At 39.7% G+C, this 15,667-nt stretch overlaps 1 protein-coding gene across 1 annotated transcript in view; it reads left to right on the top strand.

The window, feature by feature from the left end:
- Positions 1 to 7,543: 7,543 nt before the first annotated feature.
- The window catches only part of LOC148118628 (contactin-associated protein like 5-1-like), a 901,008-nt gene continuing 892,884 nt past the window's right edge, over positions 7,544 to 15,667 (top strand). Inside the window, exon 1 of the mRNA XM_087900698.1 lies at positions 7,544 to 8,131. Within this exon, the coding sequence (XP_087756824.1) occupies positions 8,050 to 8,131 (82 nt within the window). The 5' untranslated portion in view covers positions 7,544 to 8,049. The remainder of the gene's footprint in view (positions 8,132 to 15,667) is intronic.

The following is a 15,667-nucleotide window of genomic DNA, read 5'->3' as shown; positions in this document are numbered from 1 at the left end:
ACTGGAGAACGCCGCAGACCCTCTGTTTGGATAGTTGCCTGGATTACGTAATTATCAGGGAGGAACCTCAGGTGTGACAGGCATCTATTTTCAGTCATCAAGTTCAGCACACTTAGTAAGAGCACATCATCAGTTCACCTGTGTACAGGGACATGGACGGACTACAGAAACCATAAAGAAACCTTCACAATAATTTGAACATTTCAGTCATATTTTAGCTCAAGTGAAGAAGCCCAAATGGAGGTTTTGTTTTGGTTTGGTTTGGTTTTCTTTTTGGTTTTCTGAGACAGGTTTCTCTGTGTAATAGTCCTGGCTGTCCTGGATCTCACTTTGTAGAATAGGCTGGTCTTGAACTCACAGAGATCTGCTGTTTCTGCCTCCTGAGTGCTGGGATTAAAGGTATGCACCACCACATTGACAGAGATTGATGTTTAAAATGTATTATTGTACCTTCTCGAGAACCTAAATACCCCTGGCTTACATATAGAAGTTGTCTTCCACTGTAGAACTCATTTAGTATTGTGACTAAAACTGACAAAAAAAAAATGGGTCTGGAGATATTTCTCACTCAGTCAAGTGGTTACCATGCAAATACAAATCCAGATCCCTCCACCTATGTAAAAAACCTAAATACAGTGGTAAATACTTATGGAGAGTTCAACAAGAGAATTTTGGATCAACTTGGCCACTAGTGTTGCCAAGTCTAAGTTCAACGCCCCAAGTTCACTGGGAAACCTTGTCTCAAAAACAATGAGATCGAGTGGCTGCAGGGACAGGTCAGCAGTTAGGAAAATAAGTTACTCTTCCAGAGGACCTAATTCAGTTACCTGCACCCTCTCTGGACAGCTTAAAATGGTCCATCACTCGAGCTTCAAGAGATCTGATACACAAAAGGACTCTTCAGGCACCCACACATATGTGGCATATGCAGAGGGAAAAGCATAAACCAAACTAAAGATGAGTATTTTCCAAAAGTCTGAGACTAATAGAGGAAGACTCCCAGCAGAGATCTTTAATCTCCACAAGCACACACCTAATGGAATAGAGTAGCTCTCATTACCTCCTGTCCTCATGAGTTCATGACACTGATTGGAAGAAACTGAAGGACCAATTAGCTTTTTATTCACACACCTCTCTGTTTATCTTAAGAAAACTGAATCTTTCTGTAGGTCTCATTTGTCAGATACTGACTGCATAGCAAGCACCATATAACCACTCTTACAGAAGCCTGCAGCAGTTGTAATAAGCTTAATTTGCTCAGAATTTATTCCTATCCTGTTGGGGAATCAGAGAAGTTGGAGCCAGCTGTCATTCAGGAATTTGGTTGTGAAGTAGACTCAAATCCTGAAGCCAGGACCAAATACCCTTTGGCATCTAATAAAAAGCAATGTTACAGTGTAGGCACAAGAGTTTTGCTCACCAAACTCCTGTTAGTTGGCTATGATGCCTTGAGTAAGAATTATACATGGTTTCCTAGAATGAGTAAGATCTTTTTAGGTGTTTGCAGCTATTTTTACTCCAGGGATAAATGGATAAATTGTCTTCTTTGCCTAGATTTTTCACACTGATAGCTGAAATTTTACAATAAAAGTATCATTCCTCATATGGTTCTATGAAATATTAAGGAACGACAAAGTCAAAAACTGTTTGAGCCCATGCATTACAGGTATTTAAACTTGATTCCAAGGGCCTGGAAAAATGGATCTGCACTCAAGAGTACTTGGTGCTCTTCTAGAAGACCCAGTCTCTGCATCCACCCTTTTTTCAGGCGGCCCACAACAGCTGCTCCAGTGATACATGTGATGCTTTCTTCTGATCTCCATAGTCATCAATACACAGGTGGCACACACACACACATGAACATATACTTACTCACATGCACAGACATACCCACACACAGGTGCACACTTCACAACATGCACATGCGCAACCCCACAAGCACACACCCAATGCATAAGCATACGCATACTTGAGCACACACACATGCATGCACACATACTCACACTTGCACACAGGAACATACAGAGACACACATAAACTCACATATACACATGTACACATACACTTACAGATACACACATATACACACACATACACGTGTTTGTAAGCACATACACACAATACATTTTGAAAAAGAGACTGGATCTCAGCGGAATAAAACTGTGCCTAAGCTAACGATATCACACTATAAAGTTTCCAAGTCAAGAGTCAGTCTCAGCATTTCAGCTTCACTCCCAGAACACATTTTGTAAAACTACTTAAGAAAACTTTTCAGGAAATAAAAGCATATCCAATGACATCCAAGTCATTTTGGGAGGGCAGTTCTTTGGAAAGACACAGACATAGTTGTAAAAGAGAGATTCCTTTTGATATCTCTGTCTGAATGTGACATACCTGTGCCTCTACAAATGTAATTACAAGATACTTTGGAAGAGGAACACTCCTCTGATTACCAACTCGGTGCAGGGTCTGGTATCACATGTCTACAGGAATGAAGCATGTTCTAGGATATTTTGCTTATCACATGGATCAACTGCCTCGTCATTCATATGGATGTCCAGCCCTCCACAAATGCAGAATTCTGCCTTCATTATCATAAGGCTTGACTATCCTGTTAAGACAAATACCCTGATTCGGCCTGACCTGAAAAATGTTTACCAAAAAGAGACAAAGAATTGATTCATGATATCACCTGCAAATTTCTCTTCTCAGAGGAAGTGATCTTTGTTAACTTAAAATCTCCAACAGTGCTCATAATGGGAGACACTTGTCACAGAGTCTGATGCTAATAGCTGCTCTTTATTTATGTGTTTTCCATCCTGTTTTCTTAAGTCGGTTTTAGGTGGTCTCCAAGACTCAAGGGTACCAAGTTTTCTATTTATTTTCCTGTTACCAACTATTTACTATAAGGAAGGAAAACCAAATGTAAATAAGAAAATTAAGTTGCAAAGAAAAAAAAACTTAAAGGAAACATAATGACCCTCTGCTGCACTGACATTTTGCAAAAACAAAGCACAAACTGAAAATGTGGTGGTAGTCATCCTTTAGGCACTAAAACAAACATTGAAATGTGAAGTCAAACTTCTCCAAAAATAGTAACTTTTCAAAAAGAATGAACAGCATGGTCATATAGAAACTCTCTTTCCATACAGTTCGCCATCCACCAGCAGCAATTACATCTGACAGGACTCCAAAGGTGAAGGGAAGCTGCTGGAGAGTGGGGCTCATCGGCCAGTAGCCTATGAATAGAAGCCCTTAATTTTTGTACTATTCAATATTGCATTATGTATCCTACTAGAATCTCATTAATAAAATGAAGATGGCCAAACATATCTCCCAAGTATGCTTCTCAAGAGTATCGTGGAGTCAGTAGATGGACCACTCCCTGAGAATTCAACAGCAGACACCATGTGACGAGTGATGGGTTTTCTTTGACCCATTACGGAAGAATAGAATTGTTCAAGAGAAAATGAAAGAAGAGTGAAATACAATGCAATTTACTCCACTAGTTTTATCTTTTATTTTCCTGTGTGTGTTTATATATGATGTATGGGTGTGCACATGTGCTTGTAGGTATATGTGTGCATATATGAATGTGTTAATATTCATGTCTTCTAATATCACTATCTACCTTCTAATTCTGAGATAATCTCCCATTTGAACTCAGCATGCACAGGATGGTTAGACTGGCTAGTCAATGAATGTTGGAGATCTGCCTCTCTCTACGTCCTATGCCATAACTAAGGTTGCAGATTATGCCAGATAACACCAGAATTTTTACTTAAATGCCAGAGAAGTTAATTCAGCTCTTCAAGCTTACGTGAACTTTACCAACTAATAAAAAACTCAATATTTTGCTTTTTAGTTTGAATGAGATTTTGATTTGGGAAGGTGTCCCAATAGATTATTTAATGTATAGACCTTGTAAGTCTTCATTGTCCATTTCCCTGATTTCCAATTAATAATAAGCATCCACTGATGGTGTAAAAACTGAACACCTCTTCAAACTCAGATGCTCTGCAGGTATAAATTGTTCTATGTGCAGCAACATGGGAAAAGAAATACACAATTGTTTAGCCTCTCTCTATCATGTGCCTGATACATCGATCAGATCTTATGAATTTCAGGAGGTAAATAGCAATCTGGTTGAAAACAATCTTAATAGTGATTAATATTCTACTGTGACTAAAAACTCCTTGCAGCCAAGTTCCACTCAGACGATGGCATTGTCTACACTGCTGTCTGTGAGGAACAGCTGCTTGCCCCTCTCCACAGTCAGAGGCAAAATAGCTGGGTGAAACATTGGCAAATCTTAGGCAAGCATCTGCTGGTTAAAGCTCCAAGTTGCTGCAAGAACAGGTGTGTTTGAGAAAAAAATAAATAAAGGTTACAACTGTAAATAGGGTTGTAAATCAGCTGTAATTTATATACTATACACTATGTCTGCATATAAGCATCTGAAATAGGGAGTAATGGTGTTTATCAACAACTTGAAAATAAACCACAAGTGTAGACTACGTGGTGATAGGATTCTAAACTGTCTGAACATGTACAACCAGCACATTTCTCGCGCACTGATGGTTCATCTCAAGGATTCAGCTAGAAAAGGCAGAACTGTTAAATCTCTCATTCTTAAAGGATTTTAGTGAAACTGTATTTTGAAGATAAATAGAAGCTCTGATGTTATTAAGGAACAGTGGCCTTGACAAAAGTGGCCTTGACTCTTAGTCATCATTTTTCTCTTCAGAAAAGCCAGGATGCTTCCCTCTGGAGGATCTCACACACGTTTAGCAGAGGAAGAAATGTGAGTTGATGCCACTGTATTATCATCCAGTACATTATACTAGAGACACAAAATATGAAAGAAGAACATTTCCTAACAATGAAGAAAATCTGTCTGCTTAAAGTGAGACAGAATACAAGGTGGTTAAATGATTTCAGAGTTTAAATTGGAGGAGAAAACTGAAAATAACTCAGGTCATAAGGACCACTAAAGAGTAAATATTGGCACATTCATAAAATGCAAAAGAATGTAGTAGATAAAATGACACAAGTAAAAATTTGTGTATCAAAACACTAAATTTCATCAATAACATTGAATGGTTAAAACAGAAAATAAAATGGTTTGTTATCATTTCTGCATATATTAGAAAGGTAGAAGATAGATAGATAGATAGATAGATAGATAGATAGATAGATAGATAAGTCATAGATAATGCAGAGCCTTATCAACTTCTCAAGTAGTCTTCATGGTCTGAAACAACATATTTAGATTAGGAAAGGCATGAACTTCTGATCTCTTGTCTCCATCTCCATAATGGTTGCATTATGGGTATGTACCATCATGCCAAACAACCACACTCGGTTTTGTACAACTAGAGATGGAACCCAATGCTTCCTGCATTGTAGATAATCACTTTACCAATTGTATTGTATTCCCAGTCCCACTATTTCTAAATTAATGAAAGATAATCAAAATAATGCAATGTGATGTTTAAGAACATACATGTTGGTGAAAACCTTAAAAACATTATGAATGAGGAAAATGCATTAAAATCAACAACTTTGTATAGTCATGCACTGATATAAATGCTTTGAGGCAAAACTTGAAAAGATTATTAATTATGTCTGTAATATTTTATTCCTTTAAAACCATCCAACTCTCCCACCCAAGAGTCATGGCTAGAGAGGAGGCTTAGTGTTTAAGAGCACTTGCTGCTCTTATAAAAGACAGGATTTAGTTCTCACATCAGGCAGCTTACAACCATCTGTAACTCCAGTTCTAGGGGATCTGACCTGACATACTTTTCTGGGCGCTGTGGACAGTGAAAGCATGTGGGGCAAATGCATACACATATAGATAAAATATGTTTTCAATCTTAAGAAATAGAAAGAGTCTATATGTTACATGTGCTTTGAACATGGAAATTGAATAGGGGTTACAGGTGTATATGTTCAAAACCTTTCTAGTATGATTAAACTAACCAGAGGACAACATTCAGTCTGGAACGTCCAAAGACCAAAGCTGTGAGGGCAGTATTTCTGGGACTCCAGAAAACTGGAGAGAAGACTGGAGAGAAAAATCAGCCCAAAAAAAGAGACTGAGAATTTCTTCACCCTTTTCCTTTCTAAAGTCCCCTCCCAACAGGACAGAAAAGGGTGGGTCCCTCAACATTGATATTTTTGGGAGTCAAAGTCTCTGTGTGCTTATACCTCAATTTAAGTCTTATGCTGAGTTTCCTGTGAAGCAGAAATCCACTGACATAATTGTTTTCAGTCAAATTATGAATAAAAGGCTATTTGTTTACAGCTAATAGGACCTTCAGAATTCTTTCTTTAGTAAAATAATGTGGCAGTTGGTCCAATTGTCATTGAACTGTCATTCAGTATTCCAATGCTAGCAGTTGGAGCTCCAAGACTACAAGGTTAAGGTCTGAATTCACGCAAAGGCTGCTTGAAACTCAGCCCAACGTGCAGTAGTTTCAGAGCGGGCAGCTGAGACCAAAGGCTGGCGGGACTTGGAGTGCTTACTAACGCTGAGAATGACAAGCAAGTAAGAGAAAGAGGCATCAACTCCCCCAGACACAGAGCGAGCCTGCAGACTCTAACTATTGTAAACTTCACATAAAAGATATCATTACCGGCTCCTTATTTTGTTAACATTTTACAGGTTGCTGGCAGCTTAACTAAACACAAAGTAAGCTCATCTACGGCAAAGCAAGAGAGTCCCCAGATGCATGCTAAATAGAGAGCCCCGAGGAAGAAATCAAAACCAATCTTTTCTTTTTGAGATATAAAGCTTCTAAAAGCCAACCATGGGTTTACACATGACCCTTCACATCCACTTGTCTCTGCACATCTTCCAGCCCCCGCCTTTCCTCCTCCAAACATTTCTCTCTGATTTCTCTCTGATGCTAGCGAGCCACCCCCGGTCCTTTGGAACCCACAGCACCAATTACTCTGCAGTACTTGCAGAAGCAATATGCCAACAGCAACCAGGGAGAGATGCAGATGGAGAAGTCAGAGAAGCAGGGGAGTGGTCATATCCCTAAATGGCTAAACCAGAAATCCCAATTAAATCAATACCTGTCAATCACCCATCCCTGCAGGGGAAATTGAATCACACAATTCAAGCTTTCTTTGACTCTCCCCTGCCAAGTGAAGTAAAAGGCTTTAGGCATCAGGTTAGGTCATTGCCAAGCTCTCTTCATGGGAAAATCCTCCTCCTAGGGCTTCGGTTTTCCAACTCCCTTAGGCATCGCTTCAGCAGCTTTGTTCGAAAACCTGAATTAAATGTCAATATCTGGACCCTCATTTGGGACCCTCAAAGGGAAGGGGTAAGTAGTTATGGTTTCAGGGATGCTGGAATGCATGGGTGGAAAGGAGAGAGAGAGAGAGAGAGAGAGAGAGAGAGAGAGAGAGAGAGAGAGAGAATAAGAGAGAGAGAGAGAGAGAGAGAGAGAGAGAGAAATCTTTACTCCTTTCCTCCCCAGCAGGTAGCCTAAGTGCAGCGCAGCAGAAGTCTGCTGGGGGACGTGCAAGCGACCAAGGACCCGCCCAGGCCACTCTTACAGGAGAGCGCGGGGCGGGATCGGCCGGGGGCGGTGCCGCGCAGACGGCGCCTATAAGGAGCTGTCCGCCACCCTAGTGCTGAATCCAGCTCTAGACCCGGAACGAGGTGCTTTTGGCTATTGCGGGAGCTGAGCGCCAAGAGCTACCCTTGAGTTTGGATTTGAACCTTTAAGGAAGACTATCCAGAGGAAGAAGAGGCAGACGAGGAAGGAGAGCACGGAAAGGGACAGTTGCAGGAACTGTAAACCTCGGTCGCAGCTCACAGCTCCGAGGAAGCCCTGCCACGGTTTCGCTGGAGCGTCTGAGGAGCAGCATGGAGTAAAGAAGAGAGTCTGTTCAAGGGGGGTGGGAGGGGTACGGTGGTGCGGAGGAGAGAAAACAGAGAGAGCGAGGAAGAGAGAAAGGAAAAGAGAGAAAACCCAAGGTGCTGTCTGCGAATTTAGAATTAGATTGGAAGAGATCGTTCACTCGGGGGAAATGGATTCTGTACCAAGACTGACCAGCGTTTTGACTTTGGTACTCTCTGGCTTGTGGCATTTAGGATTAACAGCGACAAATTGTGAGTACTCAGAGCTGGGGGCGAGGTGAGGTGGGATATGACGCTACGAGGAATAAGTGTCCACCGTCCGATTGTATATGCTCTGGGAAAAGAGCTGGGTGAAAACCCTAACCAGTGTGGTTCCACCATTCCAACCATCCCAAAAGTTAGCAGAACACTCATGAGCTTGCTCTGCTGAATTGCCTGCCCTTCGGAATCTTAAAGTTCCCTTAACGTGCTGCTAGCTTCATGGTTCTTAATCTCAGACAGGGATGCACGGACCAGGAGCAAACCTCCAGGGGCAGAGATGGTCCGGAGTCACCGAGCTTGGGGACAGCAGCGGACTGCAGCTCCCATGGATTTGCAATGTGCCCTTAACACCTCTTCCCTCACCTCCACCCTGCGCACTGAGCTCTCTCCACTGCCTTAAGCCGAAGGTTTCAGTTGGGGTGTTTTGTAACCAATGGGCAACTGTGTAAGGGGATTGGGAGTTTGGGCCTAAAAATTGTAGCTCAAATGTAGTCACTCTAGGAGACCAATGGCTGTCCGGTCACAGGAGGGAGAGCTTTAGTGCACATCTCAGTATCATAGGTCTGCTGCCGATGAAGGAATAGTGAGCATGCACTGTGCTGTACATGTTTGAAGTTCACTCAATAGGCAGGCAGCCTTTACTACCAGAGATCTGCCACCTGCACTATTTAGTTAAAGAATCCAGTTTGTCAAACTTGAATAAATCACTAAAGCTACAAGAGGCTCAAGCTCAATTGCTCAGTTGCTTCTCTAGGCAGAGGAAGGGAAGTTTTTCCATCTCTGCGAACTCCTAAATGAGAAAGGATGCAATTAAGCCATCTGTGTTGTTTTCAAGGATGGCTTACCACGGTCCCTCAAGTTTCTGGATTGGTTCCCTCATCTTCTATTCCTGCACTTAATCTCAGAAATATTATCCAGTTTGGAACTGTTGTATTTAACTTTTGTAATTTATATTATCAATATCAGTAAAAGGGGGTCAGGAAGATTTACTACTGAGAATCCCTCTACCTTATTCCTTAATCCCTAGAGAGTATTGCCCCAGAATTTCCATCCCAGAGTGAAGACAAGTAGATAAATGTTCAAAGTAAAGCCGGTGTTTCTGTGATACGAAGATTGGAAAGCTAACAATCCATAGTTGTATCATTTTCTTAACGTTTATGTTGCAAAGGAGGGAAAATGAGGCTATCCTCTCTAACAAGGAGGGAGAAACTAATAAACTATTTCAGAGAACATTGAAGTAGGCTACAGTCAGATAGATTGACTTTTCTAGTCTGACTTCCTCCCCTTCTTTTCTCTTGTTCTCCTTTCCTTCTCCTCTTCTCCACTTCTTGAATTATTCCCGTGGTGCCAGACAGAAAGACCCAAAAGCCTTAGAAAGTAAGCTTCGCGACTGATCTAGTTTCTCTACCTTCTGGAACAGTAGAGGTCAGTGTTGTCCAAATGATGCCAAGGTGTGGCTCTAACTGTGCTTTCCCCCAGCACAGACTGTTATCTGGAGAGGAGAATACTGTGAATATCCAAAGGGTGGGAGTGAGGGATACTGATGAACTGGGTAGAGCACACGGTACAAGTGCATGACTTTGGCCTCGTCAAATATTATTACTCTTCTTAAAAATTCATAAAAAAATCTTGGAGTCATATTTTCTGTAAATTTGTTTAACTTAATACGATCAACATATTTTAATAATGTGCATAAAATTAAATGGCATGTGTTTGAGACTTTAGGTTTTTATAGTAAAGGCAGTTGCAATGTCTGCTCTGAGCATTTCAAGAGAAAGTTGGTGATAATGATCTCCAAAATGTCCCAAGTGACAGTTGTGTCTTTCATTTTCAAGCAACACAGCAATTGAGTGAATGCTGGTTGCTTAATATTCTGGAGTCTGTTTTCTTAAGAAATAGCAGTGACTATTTGCTGTACTCTGAAAATTGTATCAATCCAGCAAGCAATAGGATTTCAGCAAGAACTGGTTCTGAATCAATACTTATTAGTGGTCTTTAGAGACTATATGGCAAACCCCTCAAGGCAACCATGAATATTTCCAGTTTATCTAGGCTGCTGCTCACAATTTTTTTCTTCAAGTGTAGGTATTGGCTTTGCTAGAGATGTACAGTCTGCTTCCATTCATATGCATGCTTTGATAGGTTACACATTTCCTTCTGAAGAGCTTCCTTTTAATTTGATTTGTGAAAAATATTTTTTAAAGATTATTCTTCCTATATTTTACGGAATATTCCATGTCATCAGTAACAAGCAATCTTGAAAACAGATTTTTCCCCCGGGATCTTCCATGGTACATAATCACAGGTAATATGTTGTAGGTGCAGTGGGTCTCTTAAAAAAATAACTTTTAATTGTATGTCCCCTTCTATAATGACTAACTGTTGTTGTTATTGTTGTATACTATGCGAGTATCTAATGTGAGTATGTTTAATTTTCTCATACTCTGTTCTAAACATGGACATTTATTTCTACAGGGATGAATGAAAACTTATCCAATTACCTATTCTATAAGTTTCTAATTAAACACAATGACAAGAGAGTCAGGTTAGAAGGGGTCTAGCCATAATACAGATATTGCAAATCCGTGATGAAAATGCAATTGCCTACCAGCAATAAGACCTCTGTAACCTCCCTCATTCCTGACTTTCAGGATATTAAACAGCAAGAGTGTTTCCTTTGGGTATATCCTGAGAGAACTGGTTAATTTTGAAAACTTATATATATATATATGTAATATCTATTATATATAATATTGAATATATAATGGACCAATGTAAAAATTTAAAAACTGTTATATATTCAACTCCTCTGACACAAGAAGCTATGGTGTGACCTGAGAGTTGGATAAAATGAGACCAGAAGCCTCTACAAAGTTCTAGTCTGAGTGCTGTCTCAGGTCAGGTGTCAACCCCTTAGTCAGTTATTGTCCTTTCCATTCTGCAAGTGAAAAGCAATTGAGATACATGCTAACCCCAAACTTCACAGCAGCTAAATGTCTCACTAAGGCTATTTATCCAAGATGAGGCTAAATAAAATGTTATAATGACAGAGAATCAGAAGAGAAGGACTGCACATGACACACACAGGACCACTATCAATTTAATTCCTAAAAAGAAACATATTACACGATTGTTCATAACTTTAATTTGTCTACAATAACTTAGAACAATCACTAAGTACCTCTTTGAAATTTGTTGCTGCCCATTAAGAGTCCCAGAGACGTGTTATTGTGATAAGAATTCATAACTCCCTGTTTTAGGTTTTTCTTGCATGCTGAATTTCACAAGACCTGTGAGTGTGTTGATCATGGTAGTAAGACATATCAGACTCTGAATTGCCTGAGGGCTGTTATCCAACCAAATCGAAGAGTAAGACGAGCAAAGATTGTGCTGTTCTCCTGGGGCAGGTGAATGGCTGTGCAGGGCTTTCTTGACATCAATAGCTACCAGCAGTGCAGTAGCCCCGTACTGCTCAGTTTGTGGAGTCTGGAAGGTTCTCCATCATCAAACTAGCTCATTTTGACCTTTACTGCTCAATATGAAATCCTTTTTCCTTCACAGAAACCCCATATGTAAAGCAGATGAACACCTTTCAACTATAAAATATAAAATATAAATTAAAAACTAGAGGAGGGATTTCACAACAAAGGAAGAGACTTGGGAGATGATTAATGTCTATGAGAGCAATCATGCTCTCCCCTGCATTAGCCTCCTAAGGAATAGCCAACCATCCTATTGTAGTTTTCAATTTTTTTCTGCCCATCTGCACAACTGGCTTTAGTTTCCTCTGAGTGAATAACTTTACTTTTCTGTATCCATTCATCACAAAATGATGGTCTATGATTCAGAACATCTCTAAATCCTTTAGTTGGTGATTCATCGTCTTTCAGTTGATAACCAAGAATTGTGATGGAATATGACTTGCCTGTGATAATTTTTCCCAGCAAATAATAGAATTGAAAATGGGTTTAGTTACCTAATCAGGCAGAAGACAACAGTTTTACTAACAATTTTAAGAAGCTGCATTGTTTTAATTTTGAAACAATATTGACGTCATTAATTTCTAAATGAAATTGTTTCATTCAGTAAAACTATGCCACCTTTACCTGGTGACATTGTAGAGGTTATTTACTCACTCCAATAAACTTGATTTGCTGATTAAAGGCCTTGATTTAGTCACTAGTATAATGTTTACTTCTAATGTGTTTTCATAATTAACTACTAACACTACTTATTGGTCATTTTATTTGCATGTGTTTGAGATCACTGCACTTTAAAACTGGGAGGCTACTATAATCAGAATAAGAGTTTAATGTGATTGTAGTTCCTACTAGTAGGCATGCAGCATATGTCCCTCACTTACTGTACCCACTTTACAAGGCTACTCAGCAAGCTAGACATTAAATGATCTTGTTCATATGAATGAATTTCAGGTGAGTCGACCATATCCCCAATACAACTAATCTAAACAATGAAAAAAATTTGAATTCAGGCTTTTAACCAATTTTAAACACAAACATCGTAGAAATAAAATATCCCCAATGCACTTCACTAGGTAGCTTGCGTAGCATCTGCAGGAATTTGGCAAGGGTTCTATTCCATCAGCCGCATAACTTGAGCCTTGGAGAAGGGCATGAGTTAGCAGTTTTCAACACATCCAACTCCTGAGTCATACCTGAAAAAAGATGTCAAAAGCATTCAGATCAAGGCTGGAAGCATGAGAATAAATACTGCAATGTTCAAAGCAAAGCAACTTTATATCTAGGCTCGTACCCGGAGTTGAGGATTTATTTTTCTTTCATATTTTTAAGTTAAAATCTTCATAGGGGAAGAAGAAAACCTTGAGGAAGAATTTAGAAGATCCTGGTGGGTACACACAAGCATGAGACAACTCCACGAAAGGCACTTGCTTTTGGATGTGTTTGTTTCGTATTGCTATTTTAACAACTATTATTTGTCAGTGTTGTGGAAATGCCAAGTAGAAGTGAGCTGTAAAAAGAGACAGAAGTGCAGATTGCCTCATCGAGTGTGAAGTCTGCAGTACGGATTCCCGACTGCAGGCTTCTCTGTATTCACTGGAGAGTAGGCCTGACATGGGTACCATAAAGTCATGTGTCCCCTGGAAAAAAAAATCTCCCTAGCTAGTTGACCTTGCTACAACTTGGAGCTCATGTGTTTAGCTTTCTTTATGCAATGCAATGAATGATTCGCTATAAGCTGAAAAAACACATGCCCCCCATTGCCACAAGAAATTTTTCAATTGCTTTGGGTTTGAAATATAGGAAGTATTTGGATTCTACTCAATGGAGTTTAAGTTCTGAATTATGGAAAAGAACTTTGTTTCATGGCAAACCCATCTCTTTACTCTTATGAAATGACTTTGAGACACCTATGCCATCTTAACTATGATAAATAAGAAAGGGTTACGTGTCGAGTGCTGGTGTCTTGCTCATCTGCAGAACTCACAGAAGAACTCTGCTCCAAGTGCTCTTTTCCTTTCTTACAGCTGAGTTTTCTATGTAGCCACAGAAGTGAAGAGTAACTAGTGAGATCTAGGACACGACCCCAGGAACGGTAAGAAGCTCGACAGCCAGGGGAAAAGCCAAGTGTTTCAACATAACTAAGCTTGGGTGCCATGGAAGACTTACGGTGCACATCTCTCTCTGTCTGTAGCTTCCAAATGTGCTCTTCAGGAGAGTGAAATTCAACCTAAGGCTTGAATAAACTCAGCAGACTGAAAGATCCAAGCCCCAAAAGCTGGGAACACTATGGATTGCTATAGGGATAGAGGAGAAAGTAAACTACTGGGTTAGTATGGAAAATGGATCTCTCAACATTTAAAAGATAGAGTTTCACTGAGAGTTTTTAATTTGTAAGGTATAACTATTTTTATAAGCATGAGTGTTTTGCTACCTGCTTGTGTATCAATCACGTGCCTGGTGCCTGCAGAGTTCAGAGGAGGGAAGTAGAAACCCTAGAACTGGATTTGAAGAAATTGTGTGTCACCACGTAGGTGCTAGGAACTAAAAGACAAATTAGTACTGTAAGATTTTAATTTTCCCCATTTAAAATTTTATTTACGCGTGGTCAAGCACATGTATGTTTGTGCATGTAGACACTATAGACCAGACTGTGTGTTATCCTCTAGAAAGATACATATATTCCTTGAGACAGGGTCTCTCATGGACTTGGAGGATGTCAACTAGTCTAGACAGGCATTAGGCTGCTCCTAGGCATCCTCTGGTGTTGGAATTATACGCATGTATCTTCACATGCAGATATGCTATTTTAACATGGCGTGTGTGTATGTGTGTGTGTGGTGCATGCCTGGTGACTGTGTGCACATAAAATCTGTGAATATCACAGTGTATGTGTAGGTCATAAACAAATTTGTGGAGTTGATTCTTTCCTTTCACCTCTATATGAAATTCTGTTCACTATGATTTAGTGGCATGTACTTTTATGGTCTAAGTCATCTCATGGACCACATATATGGATTTTCTGTGAATTATAAGGTTAAAATTTGGTTTTAAAGCTTTCAAAGTAAGAACTTTAACACGTAAATTTTCTCTCTAGGACCTGGCCCTCTTTTAAGGATTGATGATTCGTAGAATGCAATAGAAAGAAAAATGTTGGTAAGCAAATTATCTGAGATGATTAGAACAGCTCAAGTGATAGCTAGTAAGACTACAGGAATGATTTTTGAAAGTTAAGCTCACACAGACCTGCAAAGAGAGTAATGATCAAGAATATTCAAAGCACAGGGATGTATGAACTACTAAACACATAAAAGCACAGATTTGAAGCCAAAATGTACTTTGTAGATGCTTCTTTTGTTTTTGACAAATGAAAGCAGTAGATTTTCTAAATGTGTTCATTGCTCTGAAATGAAGCTGCTTTCTGTGAATACAGAGTGGCCATAATCTGAATGAAGCGTATTTCACATATATATATAAGACCATTTAGCACACACTATCTGTATCCATCACACTGATGCAATCTTCTAATCTATAAATTATATTGTTCTATATCAGCAAAATGAGAACTAGTCACTAAGGAATGTATAATTAAACCTCAACATCATGGATTCTGTCTCTCATCAACTGGGGGTTGATGAAGCATCCTAACCCACTTTAGGATCTGCTCTGTGGAAGGAGAATTTCTAGAGTTGAGTGCTTCAGGTTGATGTGCTATCATTAGTAACTGATCTTCAGGAATAAATCTCAATGTCTCTAGACTGTCTACTTGCCTTTGTACATGTTCAGGTCAGGGGGGGGCTGAATTATTTCTGTTTCCTAGATCAGCAGAATTGATTCTGCTTTTCTGGATAACACCAGCAATGGTGAAGACAGAAAGAAAGTGAGAGAAAACACCAACACATGTGTAGGCATATCATTCATAACAGTTTGCCTTTGAAGCAGAAATATCTCTCTGAAACGCTTTAACTGTTTAGCAGAATTCATAAGAGAACTCAGTGACTAAGGTGTTTATTGTGTAAGAGTGAGGCTCTGAGTTGATCCCAGTACT

This window comes from Myodes glareolus, chromosome 22 (genome assembly GCF_982192425.1).
Source record: "Myodes glareolus chromosome 22, mMyoGla1.1, whole genome shotgun sequence".
NCBI lineage: Eukaryota > Metazoa > Chordata > Mammalia > Rodentia > Cricetidae > Myodes > Myodes glareolus.
Note: the sequence above shows the minus strand (reverse complement) of the source record. Positions and strands in the feature narration are given on the sequence as shown.